Below are 19487 nucleotides of genomic sequence, written 5' to 3' on the forward strand. Positions count from 1 at the left end.
GTGATGGGGGCACCAATATCATGACTTTATTCTTTTTTCTGTTCAAGTGAATCCTAGAATATCTATAAAAAGCTGGATTCCCGGAGTACAACCACTCCTCCCTTCCCTGGAACATGGAAGTTGGACCTTTGTTCCTGTCACTGCCTCCCGAGGAGCACAAAACTCTCTTTGTCTCAAGGAAGAGACACATATGGGACATGCTCTCTCCCAGGGTGAGAGATTCCAAGAATTCCAAAGCTGTATGGTTTAGCAGAAAAAGCGCTAGACTTGGAATGTCACATGACCTGGGCTGGAATCCTACCATGAATTTATCTCTATGATCTTGAGTAAAGTATTTATCTGAACCTCAGTTTTCTCATCTACAAAATGAGGGAATTAAACTGAATGATCTCCATGGTTCCTTCTAACTCAAAATCCTAAAATTCCATGACCTGTCTGAGTAGGATCATAGGACCCAGGAGAGTTTAGAAGCCATTTAGTGCACCCCCTTCATTTTCCAGGTGAGAAAACTGAGACTTTTAAAGGTTAAATGACATGCCCAAGGTCATATGGCAAATGGATTTGCAGACTACAGGGCAAGAATGAGCCATTAAGAGCATAGGAGGGAAGATCTTTCATAGGAGTGAGCTCTCTGAAAGCAATCATTGGCCTCCACTCAACATCTGCCCTCTGCACCTTTGCTAAAGGTAGAAAGAGCACCCTGTGATAAGACTTGGGAGAGAAACCATTCCTCCCAGTTTCAGGAGGTGGGGACTTAACCAGGCATTCCTATCCAGCCCATACTACTTTCACCCTTAAACACAACAGACGAGTGGAGTGTGGCCGCCTACTAGATTACTTGCCAGGGTCCGGGTGTCTGGTTATGCCCAAGTTGCCTGATTAATGTAGACAATTATTAAACTGTCCTGGAAATAATCGTAGATTAATAAACTGATTAGGCATGTGATGGAAAAAATAAAACCTCTGCTGGCTTACCAATCCACAGAAGTGACAGGACTAGCTGTAATGAAACACATAGTGATTCCAGTCAAACCCAAATTCACTGGGTCTGAGTGTTGCTACTGAAACGGGACTTCTGTTTACAGAAGCTCTTGTGGAACTGAGCTTATCCAGACCTGTAAGGTTCCTTCCAGTGGTCCAGGAGCAAGGCATACCAGAGAGGATCTGTAGTGGGTATAGGCATACATACACATGCATAAAAGGGGAGCAGAGGAAAGGGCTCCCAGAGCACATCATAGGCAATCGTTTCAAATCCAACCACATCCCTGGGAGGTAAAAGTACAGTAGGATCTTCGTCTTAGCTAGCAATGTGGCAGAAATACTCAAGTTGAGTTCAGGGGCAGGGTTCAGACTGATTAAGCTAAAATATACTCACATTCCACCCAACAGGAGGACAGAGCAGTTTTGGTTTTCTCCATCCTTATACTATGGGAATTCCTGAAATCCAATTATACTAGTCCCAGGACCAAATCCCAGGCAGAGTCAAGGGATTAGGGTACAGACCAGAGCTGTGATTCAATTTATGATCCTACAAACTGCCAAATAAGACAGAAAATCACTAATTCTACAAACTTCTTTCCTCCACCTACTCTTGTTTAATGAGAAAACCTGGAGTGAGTAGGGTTGTGAATAAGATAGTCATATTGCATCTGAGAGGACCTAACTGGTTCATGCTTAGCTTTTCCCAACCAAGTCCATGGCATTAAACCCAATTCACTCTGGATCTCATTGGACAATAGGTCTCTGCCCAAGCACCACTTAATGATTATTTTTTGCACCCTCCTGGCTCAGGGTAAATGTAAATAGTAACTGTTTCTCTTTTGGCCAGCAACCCTGAAGGTCTTCTCTCCCAGTCTGATTTGTTTTTTATTTAAAGGGGCTATCCCTTGATTCACTTCTTAAAGAGCCTATTCACTGAATGGGGGTCACCCCACTCAAAGTGAGAAATTGTAAAGACCTTAGCTTAAAAAGGTGAAGGTCTCCCACTATATTCCAGGCCATCTCCAGTCATCCTGATCAATATCTGGCCATTGGACCCAGATGACTTTGAAGGAGAAAGTGAGACTGGTGACTTTGCATAGCTTTCCCTCACATGAATTCAGTTGCAAGTCATGTCATCATCTCCCTGTCACGGTCCTCTTTGAGAACAAAGGACAAACCACACACAACCACGGCAAAATGCTGTTGGTAAGCAGCTCCTCCCTTTTCCACTGAATTTTTTCTTTTCCTTCTTCTCACAAATATGGACTCTTTGTGCCAGACATATGGTAGGAGCCTTTCAATCTTGTATTAGTTTGATCAGCTACAGTCTGAGGCGCCAGACGTTGACCCTGACATAGGGATGTCATTTTGGCCCTCTTTGAGGATGACACCAAACAACAGACTATAGACAACTGTCTGTTATCTGGCATAGCCAAAGAATGGGATATTGTTGTTAATGACGTTCCCACGTATTCCACAACTGGATGAACAACTTCCAAGACCAATCCATACACAATAACATACACGACACCACAAATTATACTAAATGAAATTTAATCTTTACTTTCTCAAGTGTTCGTTGTGATCTTTCAGTGCCTTGAATGTCTCAGAATAACAAAAATAATAATAATAGCTTGTATTTATATAGTGCTTTACACTTAACAAAGTGCTCTCGTTTACATAGGTCAGTTTGTTTACACCTTACAACAACCCTGCAAGGTAGGTAGTACAGATATCATGATCCCAGGTTTACAGAAGAGGAAAATAAGCTTCAGAGGTTAAAGAACTTACCCAAAGTCACACATTTAAGAAAAAGAATGTTTATAATCCCTAGTAGAGGCAGTATTATGTAGAAGGTGTCTTCTTCGAGAATAAAGGACAACAACCAACCAACCACGTAGAAGGCATGCTAGCCTAGGGGTCTGGAGATCTCTATTCTGGTCACACCTCTGCCCCAGTATGATCCTGTTTGAATTATATACCCTCTTTGGGCCTCAGCTGTCTTATAAAATGACTGGGTTGGCTGAGATGATTCCTAAAGGTCCTTCTGGCTCTAAAGCCCTTTGTATGCCCTGGCAGGGGGAGTTTACCCTCCCCACATTCTCATCCCATACCTGCAGGGAATTAAGGGTATTCATAAATGCTCCCAAGGGAGTGATTGATGGCTCTGAAGAAAATCTGGACTAGGCTGAAAGTATTTCACTCCAGGGCAAGGGTGATGCCACTGGCAGCCCTGGGATCTAGCCTCCCCAAGCACAATGGGACAAAGGGATAAGATGAACCATTCCACTGACACTTAGAGTGGTTGGGACAAGAGAGAACTTTACTGTCTAAGCCTAAGGATCATGGACTCTCACAAAAGGGGGGATGTGTAGGTAGAGAAGGGTAGGAAGAAGCAGCATCTCAGGGACTAGGATGACCTTTCTCTCCTCCCGCCCCATATAGAACAAGCATGGTTAGGTGGTGACCTCATGGCAACAAGCTATACTCTGGGAAGGTAACAGTGGGAAAGGAGGTGAGAGGTGGATGTCTGGCTTCTCCCCTTGTCCCTATGCCCCAGTCAGTTGGTTGGTGTTATCTAAGGGTCTCTCAGGTCAGGGGAGAGAATGTACAACAGCATCAACCACTGATCCCCAGCTTAGGAACGGACTCGCTGCCAAGATCCCAATAGAACCACATCTACATATTATGATCGTGAGCTCTTTTAAAAGTACTTTCATGAAAGTGATCTCATTTTAGAGAGACAATACGGTGGAGAGAGTAGAAAGCTGCCTCAGAGACAGAAAGATCTGATACATACTGCCTGAGTGACCCTGGGAAAATGAACCTCTCACTGTTCCTAAGTTGCAGAGAAGGTAGACGTTGCTGACCTGCATTAGTAGTGGGAGTTTCCTCATTTGGGAGTTCCCTGTATCAATGAAGTCATTAGCCCAATCCCTTTCTTCATATCTTATTATCTTCATATCATATCCTCTTAACAACCTTGCCCACCCTTATATATTTTTCCTCCCCATCCGGCTGGACACCAGCAAGTGGAAAGACACCTCCTTCAAGATCACAGTCCTGGGCAATTATTACATCTATTGTAATATAAATATCCCCAATGATATATACAATGTGCCCTAAAAGTCTCAGTCTAGTCTCAAACTGTAATAAGCTGAAAACTTAGGCTTTTATAAACTCACAACTGCATTAAGACTTCCCATCTCACATTATTATAGAACACACATACACACACCACACACAACCGCTTCTTGGGAACCTTATTGACAGCCTCTTCGAAGGCTTGGCCCTGAATCTCTCTCTCCTCTCTCCCTTCTCTCCTTCCACTGCCCCCCTCCCCCACGTCTCACACTCTCTCTCTCTCTCACACATACACACACACCTAACCGTCTAGAAAGAGGAGAGAGTCCAAGGGATATCCTTCACACCAGTCACTCTGCAGAACCAGGAGGAGTCCTTGGAGAGTGTCTAATGCCTGTCCTCACCCAGCAGCCCTGGGTTTACTCCTTCAGCAGGCCCAGTTTCTTTAAGGCCTCCCGTCGGTGCTCATTTGGAATGCCTTTGGGGGTGATCCTAACACTGACACATGGAGGCCGAGGCAGCTTGTCTCGGCTCTGTCCTGGGTAAGAGAAGCGTTGGGAGCTCTGTTCCTGCTCAAGATCTGCCAGCTTGCCCACCTGGATGTTGGCAAAGTCTTTCCCTCCACCCAAAGAGGCCGGACGGGGCCTGGAGTTGCGCAGAACATTTGGGGAGATCCTGTCCAGGAAGGGGACCTTGCCCAGAGAGGCACTGGTTTGGGGCGGATTGTCCTTTTCGGCCAAGAGGTAACTGCTCAACCCCACCCCTGAGCGTTCCAGGGTATTGGACTTGAAGTTCATCTGCCGAAGGCCAGGGATGGAGCCCTCCTTGAGCGCCAGTCTAGAGTCTGGCCTTGATTGAGTTGGGGGGCTGCTGCTGACTTTTGTGGGCTTGGGGATGGGGATGGGTGTGGATGGAGGACCTGTAGCCTTAGCTGAAGCAGGGCCAGAAGCTACAACTTGAGATGAAGCTGGAGCCTGCACCCTACCAGAAGCTGAACCTGGAGCAGGTGGCCGCACTGGAGCAGGAGCAGGGGCTGGAACTGAAGCACTGACTGGAGCAGGAGCTTGGACTGGAGCAGGAGCCTGGACAGGAGCAGGAGCAGGGGCTGGAACTGAAGCCCGCACTGAAGCAGGAGCTTGGACTGGTGCAGGACCCTGGACTGGAGCAGGAGCACGGGCTGGAACTGAAGCACTGACTGGAGCAGGCGCTTGGACTGGAGCAGGAGCCTGGACTGGAGCAGGAGCAGGGGCTGGAACTGAAGACAGGACTGGAGCAGGAACTTGGACTGGAGCAGGAGCCTGGACTGGAGCAGGAGCCTGGACTGGAGCAGGGGCTGGAGTGGGAGCCTGAGCCGGTGACTGCTTAGACTTAAGAATGCTACCAGACTTGACCAAATGGAGGTTGGGCTCATCGTTATGGTCTTGAGGAAGTCCCAGCTTCTCTAATGCCTCTCGCCTGGCTCGCCTCTGCTCCTGGAGCCCAGAGGCTACAGAACCAACGCGCTCAGGAGCAGACTCTCTGGGGGCAGCCTGAGAACGGTGAGAAAAGCGGTTCTGAGGGTTGCCAGGGAAGTTACTGCGGCTGGTCTTCAGGATAATGTTGGGGGGGAGTTTACGGGACTTGGGAGCTGTCGGGGGAGCAAACTTAGTACTCTTATCATCTCCTCCCGGGAGGGAAAAGTCTTCAGATCCCAAAGTTTCTGAGGACGAGGTCAGAGGCAGCCCAGGCTTCCCCTCACTGGTTCTTTGGGACATAGTCTTCAAAAATGCTTCTTCTTTCTTCTGGGTGTCAGGTGCTGTGTGGGGCCAGGGCAAGTTGTCTTGACCTGGCCTTGTCTTTTCTTTAAGGGACAGGCTCCCTGCAGTACCTTGCTCCTGGTGAGTGTCCCGGAAAGCCTCTGGTGGGGGTATGAGTACCTCCTCTAATTCAGAAGGTATCCCTGGGGGGACAGGCGGGGCTACACTGCCTCTGTTTCCCAAAGGTGCTGACACAAGCCCTCTAGGGATATGGCCTTCAGATTGACTAGAGAGACAAGTGGAGCCCTCTCTAAGGCTCTGGCCCCTGCTAATATGGATGTTTCGGGGAAGGCTGTGAGATCCAGACTTAAGGCCCAGCTCTTGGACCTGCCGAAGATGGGTCAGACTGGAGTGAAGGTCTCTCTTGTGCTCCAATCCCTCCTGAGTCAGTCTTTCCTCTGGAGAGCCTGCAGTGGTGAGGTAAGAGGGAACAGGGATGTGCAAAAAGGAGGCAAACAAAAATAAGAATCCTGCCAAAGAGGGAACAAACATTCCCAACACCCCCTACACTGACCCCTGAACTCCAAATAAATGACTGTCACTTCTCTCTCTTGATAAAGGGGCAGGCATTCTTCCCTGTGCAGTAACATGACCCAGATCAGAAGATTTTCTTTCTTTTTTAAAAATTAAATTTTATAGTTTTTTTCAAATTAATGTTTTTTTCTCTCTCCCACATCACTTAAAAAGAAAAAGCAACAGCCTTCTAACCAATACCCATTCTACAGACAAGGGATTAATCTTTTACAGAAGAGGGAAGAAATGGGGGGAGGTCCAGTCCTAGATCAGTCTCTTGGCCATGGGGAAGCTCTCCCCAGCTCCCATTGTGATGAACTGAGGATGGAGACAGACAGGGAAGGTTCCTCACTGCTACCGCAGAGTTTCCAGATGGCTCAGACCCTGCTGGTATACATGAACAGGCCTTGCCCCTTCCCCGTGCACATCTGAACAGTTGTGCAAAGCCACAACTTAAAGCTCAAGGGACTGTCATGGCCTCTCCTCTCCTTGCCAACTGGGCATGAAGCTCAATCTAACTCAGAGAAGGAAGTCTCATGACTGAGGGTCCAGTTTTGAGTCTAGCAATACACAGAGCATCCATACTCCCTTAAACCTGAGAACTTGTCAGAGAAATACTTTGATCCTTCAGAGAAAACCCTATGCTTGTGGCATGCCATTCTATGCTAGGGACAAAAGTATTCCACTGCCCACAAGTGTACCAACCCTGCCCCATCCCCCAAACTTATTCATGTTGTCAAAGCATCTTCCACAACAGCTTACATAAAAATTGGGCCTTAACCCACCTGCCCCTCCCTTCCCTTCTCCATGTCTCCCACAGCTTCATGCTCTGGGCCCCTGAGATTAGCTTAACTGCCCCAGACTGATAGTTTCCCCAGTACCTCCTATCCATCCCCCCCTTTCATTCCTCTTGAAGATTTCCTCATGGGCAGGGTAAATACAAATCAACCTTTTTGCTTCTTGTCTCACCCAGCCCAATGAGGGAGAGGAGAGAGGGAGAGGGAGAAAGGAAGAGGGAGGGAGGGAGAAAGAGAAGGAGGAGAGAGATCTTCTAAAGTTGCCTTACAAAGAGCCCATCATCCACCGACCTACAATGCGTCTGTATCTAGGGAGAGATGAAGAATGCGTATTGACTTTGTTTCTCTGCCCACATCCCTCCCATTCCTTCAACCCTTGTGACATTTTGTGTATACCTCTCTGGGACATTTCAATTATTTCCTGGGTAGGTCTTATCCCCCCCAATATACTCCTTGAGGGCAGAGCCCGTGTCTTATTCATTTATTAAGTATGGTGCTTTATACATAGCAGGTACTCCATAAATATTCATTGAGCTGAAAACTAGACAGAGGGCAGGCTGTTGAAAATAGTTAGTGAGGTCTACTGACTTTTAAAGTTGTACTTCTAAGAGGTACCCAACTTTCTTACCCTGGAGAACAGGCTGTGTCTTTGGGCCCTGGGGTGTGGCTGGCTCAGACTCGTCAGTAGAGAGGCCACTGTCTGCCTCCTTGTCTAAGGAGCCAATGGTCTCTTCCAAGAAAAGTAGACACTCTTTCTCTTCCGCCGATAGGAAGTCGTAGCTGCTGTCACTCTGTGAGCCACCGAAGGATAATTTAAAAGGTCAGTTTAGGGAAAGAGGGGGCAATGTGAAAATTAGCCCTGCAGAAACTGGCGGGGACCAAGCACCACCCTGCCCTGCTCTCTCTGTGGAAGGAATGCTGAAGAGCTGGAAATGGAACCACAGTACCTCTCTACCAACCTGGACCAACCCGCTCAGGCTGTTCTCTCAACCCTTGGGCACCAGGAAAGGGAACACCAGAGAATCAGTTCCCCATGATACTGTGATCTAACAAACATGCAGGGGTCGTAACTTCCCCCCTCTATGTCTTTGCATGCCTCATTCCCTGTATCTGGAATGCTTATCCTTCCCTCATCATCACCACCTGTTGGATTCCTACTCCTTCTTTAAAGCCCAATTCAGATGCCCCCTTCTCCATGATACTGTCCCTAAACTCTCTTCTCCCTCCCCTCCATACTAACCTTCCCCGTCGAACCTCAAATAAGACTTTGTTTTTCAATTCTACTGCACTTATAAAATATTGAATATGAAACCTATCTCTGTATGTAACATAAGCTCCTGCTAGACTGTAAGCTTGCCCAGCCTAATGCTCTGCGCATGATAGATGGCTAATAATTTTTGTTAAATAAAAAACAAATGATCTTCCTCCAAGTTCTGAGGTTCTGTTAGTGTGAAGGACTAGAAGTCAGAAAAAGAGGATTTGAATCCCTGTTCCCTTTGTTATAGTGTCAGTAAATCTTTTGCATTCTCTCTACTTATGTTTTTTTTCCAGCAATAAATGGAAAGACAAGAATAATACTTTGGCTTGCATGGTGATTTTCCCATTACAAAGTGCTTTCTCAAGGACTTTTAAAATATCCATAAGAGAGGAGGTTCAAATAGAATAAAGAAAAGCAGGACAAGATGTACATATATATATGCATATACATACATATATATAATGTGTGTATATGTGCATATATACACACACATACATACATACATACATAAATGTGGTTTAAAAAACCAAGTTGTAGATTAGAACAGATTCATAATTTCTTTTCCTGGCTTTGGTATATGTAAATATTCATGTTTGTTGATGATTCTCTAGTTTATAATATATAGCTTAAATGCTTTTATATATTTTATTTTATAAATTTTATTTAAACTGTACTTTTGATTATCCCTAGTGATAGGGATAGGGAATACAGTGGAATGTTACAGATCATTTAAATATTATTTATCCTTGTCTTTGAAATACATTACACCAAGGATTTGGAAGCACTCGGTGGAGCAGTAAATAGAGAGCTGGGTCTAGAGCCTGGAAGACCTAGCTTCAGATACTTCCTAGCTATGTGACTCTGGGCATGTCACTTAGCCTCTATTTGCCTCAGTTTCTTCAACTGTAAAAAATGGAGATAATAACAGCACCTACCTCACAGGGCTATTGTGAGGATCAAATGAAATATTTGTTAAAAAAAAGCACTTAGTACAGTGCCTGGTACACAGTTGGCATCTTATAAATGTTTATTACCATACACTTCCCCTTCCCCTAGAAAAGTTGACTTCCTGATGTTTGGCTGAGGCTGTGTTTCCTAAACACTCACCAACTAATTACACAGGAAGATAAGAATTCAAGTAGGAACTCAGTAGAAAGGAAAGCTAGATAATGTTGTTCAGTGTTTTAGCTGTATTTGACTCTTCACACTCTATTTGGAGTTTTCTTGGCAAAGATACTGGAGTGGCTTGCCATTTCCTCCTCCAGCTCATTTTACAGATGAGAAAACTGAGGCAAACACAATTAAGTGATTTGTCCTGGGTCACACAGCTAGTAAGTGTCTCAGGCCAGATTTGAATTTAGCTCTTCCTGACTCCAGACCCAGCATTCTATCCACTGCACCACCTAGCTGTCCTAAACTGGACAATATTTCAGTGATGATTCACAAAGTAGGGACTCCAGACATGAGTGGAATTTGACTAAAGACAAAAAGCACTTAGGGCTATTAGAAAGAAAGTAAGAGTAGGGCCAAGTGGAAGAATAATGATAGGAGACCTGGGCGCCAGTTCCCCAAAAGTTGTAATTAATTCACGCAGTAGTAGCTCAGTGGTTGCAGCATAGGACCTCAAGTCAGGAAGACCCTAGCTCAAACCCAGCCTCAGACATTTACTAGCTATGTGACCCTAGGCAAATCACTTAACCTATGTCTGCTTCAGTTCTCTCATCTGTAAAAAGCAGGTTCCTATGGTTCTTGAGAAGATAAAATGAGACATTTGGAAAGTGCTTTGCAAATCTTAGAGCACTCTTAATTTCTCCTTCTTCTCCCACTAAAGGCTAAAGAGACCTGAAAACTACAGACCTGAATGGTCCTGAGGCCAGGCACCAAGAGTCCCCTAGAATACAGGGTCTTCCTTCATCTATCCACCTGCCCTTCAAATATTAAAGATAGAAAATGAAAATCCACAGAATTTGCTAACTCTATTGGCTCCTCCTACAGCTCCTTGTGGGTTGGTAGAAAAGTTAGTGTTGGGGTACAAATTAGAATGAGCTGCTAGCTCACCCAAATACAGTCTGTAGGCCCCTAACCACTCCAGTCTCCATAACTTTCTTCAGCAACCAACAGCACAGAGTCCAAAAAGAAAGATTATCTCCTTTCACACCAAGGACGGCCCAACTGTCAGTTATCTGCATGGTGGGCAATTCACGTTGGCCAAGGTTTAGTCAACTAGAGATGAACGTTTCAATGAAGTCTGGGCCCACTTCCTGCTATGTCCATTCTTGCTCATTCATATTAACTTCAAGAAAGGGTTAAGGATGGGGGCTAGACCTGTAACTTTACCTGCACAGGTATAGGAAACTCCCAGGGGAGGTCAGTACCTTTTCAGCAATTTATAAGTCTCAGAGAGTTGCCCAGGGCATCAAGGTTAAGTGATGTGCTCAAGTTGCATGGCTGGTACATCAGAGGTACCATTTGAGGCCAGGTCATCCTAGCTCTGAAGCCAGCTCTCTGTACACCTTTACCCCATTGTTTCTCTCTTCAACAAAACAGAAGTAAAAAGATTCACTGTAATCCTCCCTTCTCCAGATATGTGCCATGGTCAACTAGACATTATTTGGGATTATCTGCTCTGGGAGGTATGTTTGTGTGTGTGTGTGTGCATGTGTGCATGTACATGTGCGCGTGTGCATGTGTGCGCACACTGCATATGTCTGTGTTTGTATGTATGTGCACATGCTATTTTATTCTTAATTTATTATACAGACAAAATCAAACTAGAAAATTAAACTCATGGGCTTCATTCTCCTTCTCTATAATACGAGGGGATTGAACCAGACTGTCTCTAAAGTCTTTTCTATCATTAAGATTCAATAATCCCTTTCAGATATATTTTAAAAAACAAAACACAGCAGGGTCCATATAAGTATGTAGTCATTAAGCTTACTCTCACTTCTCCCTTTGACCCACTTGAGCTTTTATTTTGGGGGTTCCTGAGAATTTGCATGCTCAACTTGTGGGTCACTTCTTTTACACCTCATTCAGTTGTTTTCTTGGCAGAGATACTAAAGTGGTTTGCCATTTCCTTTTCCAGCTTATTTTACAAATGAGAAAACTGAGGCAAGCAGGGTTAATTTGCCCAGGGTCACACAGCTAGGAAATGTCTGAGGCCAGATTTGAACTCAGGTCTTTCTGGCTCCAGGCCCAGTACTCTATCCACTGAGCCAACTAGCTGCCTACCTTTTATACCTAGAGATACTGAAAAGTAATTCTTGCAAAGGACAGACAATCCTTAGGATGGAAGGAAGGTGAAGGGGTCGTGTCTTCTCTGTCACCAGTACTCTAGTGTCTCTGCAAGAAGGACAAGGCTCTCAGGGAATGAGATTTGACAAGATACCCTAGGTCACCCATTCCAGGTTCTTTCTTTCTACCTTCTCTGTTAGGAAGCTCTGTCAAAGGTCTAATCCAAATTCTTCAGGCTACAAAGAGACAAAAGACTTTTGCCCTTCCACAATCCAGGTGCTTTCCTAGAAAACTTTCCAGTGGTCGTTGATTGCCAGCAGTGTCTTCCTTAGATAGCTTTTGGGTCCCCTACAGACACTCAGCTCAGCTCGGCTCTTACTAAGAAGAGACCTCTCAATGCAGAATTCACCAGGTGCACCTGAGCTTAAGCTTCCACACGGAGTAGGAAGGCCTCAAGAAAGAAAGTAGAATGATGCTCCATGAACCTGGAGTCTCTAAGCAGAATTTGTAGGGGTTTGGGGAGCTTAACCTAGCGCAGAAAGCCCTTGACTGGGAGTCAGCACACTTGCCTTCTTGTCCCACCTCTGACTCTTACCAATTGTGTGATCTTGGGCGAGTTACTTAACCTCAATTAACTCAGGTAATGACAAGGTTGGACTAGGTCACTAGGTAGTACAGTGGATAGAGTGCTGGACCTGGAGTCAGGAAGATCTGAGTTTGAATCCTGCTTTAGGCAATTACTAGTTGTGTGACCCAGGGCAAGTCACTTAACTTATGTCTGCCTCATGTTTCTTACCTGTAAAATGGGGATAATTATTGTATCTATCTCATAGGAGTATTGTGTGCATCATATGAAATAACATATTAAAGATTTTGCAAACCTTAAAGTGCTATTGTTTGATATAATAATAATGATTATTCTTGTTATCGTTGTATCTCTAAGGCCCCATACAATTGTAATGTTCTAGAACTACATGATATTTCCTCTCTTACTGCTAAATGAAAGGGAGGGAAACGAAGCTTCCCCCATTTACCTCAATCTCCCCTACTTCCCTCTAGGGCGGTACTGCCCCGTTTTCTGCTAAATAAAAGGTGAACTGAAGAAGAAAGCATGGTGGCATGATTCATCCCCAGCACAGAACACCAAAGGAAAAAGCACAGAGGGCAAGGGTGAGGATGACAGACCAGAAGCAGGAGTAGTGACAGGGCAGCCATGCAGAGATGGGGCTGAGGGAGGCAGGGCAGGGATGGGGAGGCTTGGGGGAGGCCGTACGTACAAATCCCGAGTGAGTGGAGTTGGTGCTCGTCATGCTGTCACAGCTGCCAACGCGGGTCACGGGTTCCGTGCCGGGGCCCCCTGGCCACAGCTCCCTTTCAGGCATCACCCGAAACAAGACACAGGAGGCGGTGAAAGGGGCTCCCAGAGGGGGAAGCGAAGGCAAGCGGAGAATGTCCCAGGCCCGGCCTGAAAAGAGAGAAGAATCACAGCCACTTTGAACTGAGGCCTCTGCCGCTGTGCCTCAGCCATGTGGCATGGCTCCTGGAGTCACCAAGCAAAGAGTTAGAAAGAGATCCACAAGAGGAACTCGGACATTTGCCTCTGTGGAAGAAGGAGGTGTGGTAGACAGGCAGACCTGTTCAGAATCACAGAAGCTCAAGAGCTGCAAGGGACCTCAGAAGTTATCTAAATCCACCCAACACTCAAACAGGAATTCCTTGAGTAGCAGGCCTGACGAGTGGTCATTTCACCTCTGCTCCAAAAAACACTTCCTCCCCAAATAGCCCATTCAAGTTAGGCCAAGTTTTACCTTACAAAAAGGCAAAAATCTGGCTGTCTACAGCTTCATCCACTGTGCCTAGCTCTGCCCCCAAAGCCAAGCAGAATCAGGCTACTTCTTCTTACAGCCTTTCAAATATATGAAGACAGCTATCATTCACACCCAACCCCCAAGTCTTCCTTCTCTGGCCATTTAGGAAAAAAAGAAAAAAGGTTTCATTACTTTCATTACTTTACCATGTTTCATTCCTTTGCATCAGAAAGCTTGACCTAAATTCCTTTTGTTAGGGAGGTTACCCTTTCTTTTTGAACTTCATGCAGTTGGTTGCTGAAGCAAGTTATGAAGATGCGAGTAGTTAGGGAATAGGAAAGAAATATGCAGACGTATAAGAGCCTGATGACTTTGAAGAATGCATACAAGACAGACCACATCTCCTTGCACTTCCCTAGCCTTCAGAGCTTCAGTGGTAACAGAGCAAACATTTTGCTTGTTTCACCCCCATCACATAGTTTTACTTTGCCCAGCAGACACTAATTGCATGGCTCTGAGTGGTTTTCCTCATCAGTGGAGCAGAAGTAATAATTCCATCTGCCTCACAGGGTCGGCATGAGCACCGAAGAGATTTAACATGTCTAGAAAGCACTTTTCAAACCTCAAAGTAAACTATCATCATCATCATCATTATATTAGAGCTAAAATGGCACCTTTCTTCTCAAAGGATTTCCTTTCACATAAGCAAACAACCCAGGGAACTTTGGGAAGACTGGGGTGACCTTCCCATAATACCAAGAGCTGCAAAGTAACAGAGGCTAATTGATCTGTTCAAGGTCACACAACAACATTGGGGGTTAAGGATGAGGACCCAAGAGATCTAACTCCCAATTCAATGCTTAAACTCCTGACTGTAATGGCCTGGGGTGGGGGGCCAGAAAATCCCATACCTATCATTTCTTTTTTCCTGCCACCCACCAAAATTCTTAGTAAATTCCCCAGGAAAATCGGCTTTACTTGAACACTCAGCCTTGGGGACTGGAGGGAACGCCTGCCAAGTTCAGTTGCCAGTGCCAAAGTCAAGTTTGGGCTAAGCAAAGTGAGTCAGCCTTGTAAGTCACACAAAGCTGGTAAGCACAAAGCCCCATCCTGCCTGGGAGGAGGTGTCTGACAATAGGTGGGGCAGGGTGGGGTGAAGAGCACTAGGCCAGGCATCGATTTGGCACATGAGGTTCCTGGACCTGTCAGGGTGGGGGTATGGGGGCGAGGGTGGACCTCAGGTATCAATGAAAAAGTCTAAGGACAATACTGCGCTGAGGAGGAGTTGAAACTGGAATCAGAGGTGTAAACATGGATCAAGAAAACAGTCGCTCACTACCTGGAAACTCCATCAAGCAGAAGCTGGCAGCCATGTGGTTTAGGGAAATAGGAACATGAAAGCAGCAGCAGCAAAAGGGGATGGATTTCAGCAGGTGAGGCTGGCCACACCTTTCAGACATGAGGCTAAACAGCCCCCTATCCTTTTCCCCCACAAGTCAGCCTCCTTCAAGGAACGCCTTTCAAACCCATTGCCAAAGCTGTTAGTGTTCTTCTCCCTCCTCCAGTGACCTTGCATGTACTTACCTGTTTACATGCTGTATGTCCCCTGTAGAATATAAGCACTTCAAGGGAAGGGACTGGTTCATTTTTGTCTTTGTAGCATGAGAACAGTGCTTTTCAGATACATTTGTTGCTGTTCGGTCATTTTTCCATGACCCTATTTGGGGGTTTTCTTGGTAGAGACGTTGGAGTAGTTTGCTATTTCCTTCTCTAGCTAATCTGACAGGTGAATAAACTGAGGCAAACAGGGTGCGGTGACTTGTCCAGGGTCACAGAGCTAGCAAGTGTCTGAGGCTACATTGAACTCAGGGAAATAAGTCTTCCTGACTCATACAGGTCCACTGCTGTATCCAACTGTGCTACCCAGCTGCCTCTTCTTATACAATAGTAGATAACAAATGCAGGTTGAACTAATTTTAACAAAAACCATAATCAAACATCATGTTATTTGGAGCAAACCTTAGAGATCATGTACTTCAATCCCTTTACTCTGATGCATGCTTGAGGTGAGTGGAGTGCTCTATCCAAGGTAGCATTTGGAGTAAGGCAATCTGGGCTTTGAATCCAGGTCTTTTGACCCCAAATCTAAGACTCTCTTCACTACAATATACTGTTTCTAGGACAGCATTTAGTGTGGTAAGCACTCAGTAAATGCTTGTGGAGAGAATTCCACAGATGTCTGTTCTAGTGTCTCCTGGCCTGAACTGTCAGGAGATTCTTACTAGTAAGAAACCTTGACCCTTCCTGCTGGCGAGCTTATTTTTTACATCTTTCTTAGTTCTTTAGAATATACTATACATAAAGGTGGCTCAATGAATAGAGAACCAGGTCTACAGTCAGGAAGACTCCTCTTCTCAAGTTCGAATCCGGCTTTAGACACTTACTAGCTGTGTGACTCCAGGCAAGTCGCTTAAACCTGTTTGCCTCAGTTTCCTCATCTGTAAAATGAGTTGGAGAAGGAAATGGCAAACCACTCCAGTATCTCTGCCAAGAAAACCCCAAATGGGGTCATGAAGAGTTAGATAAAACTAACAACAAATGAATACCACCACAAATAAATAAAAGAGAACTAATGTGGCTCAGTGAATTGGGTAATGAGCTATACTTGACCTCAATATCCTCCCCTGTAAAATAGTGGCAGAATTAGTTCACTAACCAGCTGTGTGACCTTGGGCAGGTCACATTTCTTCATTTAACAGATGTGGAAGCTGAGGCACAAAAAACCGGCTGGACTAGATGACCTCCTAAGGTAGGAGCTCAGTTTAGTGGGTGAAGCAAAATGCAAACAATTATGTACAAGTTGGAAAAAAACAACAGAAGAAAGGCAGTAGAATCAGGAGAGATGGGAAAGGCTTCCTATAGAAAGTAGGATTTTAGGTGGAACTTGAATGAATCAAGGGAAGCCAAGAAACAAGAAATGAGGAGGGACAACATTCCAGAAATGAGGGACATCGAGTGAAAATGCTTGGAGTGGGAGATGCAGTGTCTTATTTTGAAGAATCAGAAGGAGGCCAGTGTCACTGGATCTCAGAGTATGAGGGAGGATCCATTGTTTCTACCATTCTGTCCTCTAAAATTCAGTCACATAGGACCTGACTTGCTGCTTCCACAGAAATATCTTTCTCAAAGTTGACCTTTTCTCAGTGTCTATTTCCTCTGTTGTACACACCAATGGATGTCAAAGACCAACAGACAAAGGTCCCCTCTGCTTTTAGAGTCCCAGTCCTGGGAAGGATCCCAGAATGTAAACTGGTCTCACCCCTTGCCTCAAGTCAAATTTGTGCCCAAGAAATGGCCGGCAGGGGGAGGTGGGGTGTGTCTCAAGAACTAAAACAGAAGATAGCACCTCCACTGAAGTCACATTCTTTCTCTTACTCCCCATGTCCCATACCTGCCCAAGGGATAAACTTAAACCTGATCGAACTCTAAAATATTTCTGATCAACCCTCCCCCACCCCTCTTACATTGAGAAGGCTTTCATGAAACAGTTCCCTGTCCCTCCTCCCCCTCAGATCCACCTTGGCTGAGGTGGCATACTTCTGCTGGATGGATTTACAACCCTGAAACTAGGTGACTGGCTCAGAGGAATTCTCGAAACTGGAAGCATTCTTGCTTGATAAGGGGCCCAAGAAACAATCTAAACACTTCCAGTGCTCAAGGTGAGCCAGCAGGTGGTATTTTTTAACCCCTGGCTCCCCGGTAGACTTACAGGGGAGCAGGTTTGGCTTTTTTGTTTTTGATTTTTCCTTTTTGGTTGTTTTCTTTTTGATGTTACTATTTGGGGTGGGGGTTTGGGGTTGGACTGTACCAGTGATTTCATCAATATGCGAGTGCTTGGTGAGGAATTTCCTCTACCAAAGAGGGCACACAGATCTGTGCTTTCTATGCCGCTTAGGGCCTTAGAGAGCTGCCTAGAACACTGAGAGACTGTGACTTGCCCAGAACCACACTGCCAGGATGTAGCAGAGGCTGGTCTTGAACCCTGGTATTCCTGACTCTGAGACAAGCTCTCCATTATCCACTATGCCATGTTGCTTATAGGGTTAAAAGCTTTAGCCACCCCACAGGAACATTAAATATTAACCACTGTACTTGTACCAGCCAAGGCTTAGGGGAGAGTCAATAAATATTTGGCATATAGAGCACAGGCATCTCAAGAGGGGAAAGGGAAATGGCTCCATTCCAGTCCTAGGACTTTAGAGGGCAGAATACTCTCTGTCCCTCTTCAGCCCCTGTCTCCTCGCTTCCTTTAAGTTCCATCCAAAATACTGCCTTCTACAGGAAGCATTTCCCAACTCCTCTTTGCTTCCAGAAAAATACTCTAATTCTCAGACTCTTCTATAATATACTATATACCCATGGTGTTAGTTGTTCATCAGCTTCCCCTTTACCACCACCACCTTATTCTCCTAATATACCCCCAAGAGACAGCCACCCACCCCACTCACCAAGAACAGCTTTCAGGGTGCTCACAAACTAGATGCCACTATTCCTCCATTTTCTGTTGCCCAGAAATCAGCTCCAGGCAAGGGAATTTGGGATAACCCAAATAACCAGGGAGAGGGTGAATATGTACTCGTGTCTGTTTATGCATTTGAGTGTGTAGGTTTGTGTGTTTAGACAAAGTCATAACCTACTTTTAAAATCCTTGTCAGGGAGGAGAGAGAGGGAGGAAGAGACTGGGCAGAAAGAGTAGGAGGGATCTCTTGCTAGATAGAGAGACCTTTGTCAGACACTACACCTTGTTATTGTTTGTGATCAGTCTCCTGCCAAGTATGAAGGGTAACTCAAGGGTGGAGCCTTAGCAGGTAAGTGAGAGGGGCTACCTGCCCAGGGTGGTGAGAACCATGGTCCACAATGGAGCTAAAAGAAGTGTCCATGGCAGAACCACCTTAAAAGCCCGAGATTGTTGTCTCCCCCTACCTCTGGCAACAGACACATAGAAAAACAAAGGAACTTTGGTAACATACATGCTACATGATGGAGACTCCAACCTTTAAATCTTTCCTTGTGCACTGAAATCTGCTTTGCACATAACCTCCAGCTAGATAATTGAGGATAGATAAATAGACAGGGAGACATGGGGAAAAGATCAAACCTGCCTGAGTCTTGGTGGGCTTCCGCCACATACACTACCCTACTGCAGGGATCAAAGCCCATTGGCTGAGAGAGTAAGAGGAATGCAGCCCCAATTCGGACCAAACTCAGGTAGATTTCTCCCATAGCAGCCAGAGTGATACTTTTGTCCCCTCCTCTCCCAAAGCTTTGCAGGGTCCTATGGAACCAGAAAGTTTCTATTGTATCTTATCACCATTCATGACAGTTGGACCAAAGCATAGAGTTGCACCTGAACAAGCCTAGATTTGCATCTATGGGAAGGAATGACAGTCATTACTGAAGCACCCTCTCAGATCCCTTAAGCCAGCACTCATTCACACATACTCTCTGCCACCAACTCCAAATGAATACATACCCTCACTATGCAGCTCTCATGCCACTCACAACACCCAGAGAGCTCCAGAATCAGAACCACACCCACGTACATGCACACACTCATCACTGCTGCACCCCTTGTTTAAATAAACATGACCCCATTATGTGATAAAGAGGGAAAAGAGCCCCAAGTTAAATATCTACCATGGTACACCCTGGAGGGTGGTACTTCAATATGCTAGGAAAATTCTCCTACCTCCTACTCCACTCTTAAATATTGTATTTTATGATCACTGTCTTATTTTAACTACTCATAGAATGAAGTTTCAATATCTGCTTATTGCTCCCTAACTTTTACAAAATTTTGTTTGTTTCACCCAAGCCCCAACAAAGGAACAATCAGAAAATGTATTTCCTGGCCCAGATTCCCAAAACAAATGCTACCCCAATTCCAGGGCCCAAACTCAGAATAACAAGGCAAAGAAAGCTTCTCATTCTGAGTCTGGCTGGAAAAAAGAGG

General features: G+C 45.4%; 1 protein-coding gene across 1 annotated transcript; it reads right to left on the reverse strand.

Annotated features, from left to right (window-relative positions):
* Positions 1 to 2554: 2554 nt before the first annotated feature.
* C4H1orf116 (chromosome 4 C1orf116 homolog) lies at positions 2555 to 13048 on the reverse strand. The gene is made up of 4 exons (XM_036754927.1): positions 12944 to 13048; positions 7800 to 7962; positions 5240 to 6268; positions 2555 to 5032 (listed from the first exon to the last, which is right to left on the reverse strand). Exons 1-4 carry the CDS (start codon positions 13046 to 13048, stop codon positions 4485 to 4487), a joined length of 1845 nt encoding a protein of 614 aa, XP_036610822.1. The 3' UTR covers positions 2555 to 4484.
* Positions 13049 to 19487: the final 6439 nt, after the last annotated feature.

The sequence above is a fragment of the Trichosurus vulpecula genome, chromosome 4, assembly GCF_011100635.1.
Source record: "Trichosurus vulpecula isolate mTriVul1 chromosome 4, mTriVul1.pri, whole genome shotgun sequence".
Lineage (NCBI taxonomy): Eukaryota > Metazoa > Chordata > Mammalia > Diprotodontia > Phalangeridae > Trichosurus > Trichosurus vulpecula.

Bases quoted from the DNA above. Each gene is read 5' to 3' on its own strand.
- C4H1orf116 (XM_036754927.1), bottom strand. From the start codon at position 13,048: ATGCCTGAAAGGGAGCTGTGGCCAGGGGGCCCCGGCACGGAACCCGTG. The intron at 6,269-7,799 runs GTAAGAAAGTTG...TCACCACTGCAG, and splicing joins GACACAGCCTGTTCTCCAGG to GCTCTCCAGAGGAAAGACTG. The intron at 5,033-5,239 runs GTGCTCCTGCTC...TGCAGGCTCCAG, and splicing joins CAGTGCTTCAGTTCCAGCCC to CTTCATCTCAAGTTGTAGCT.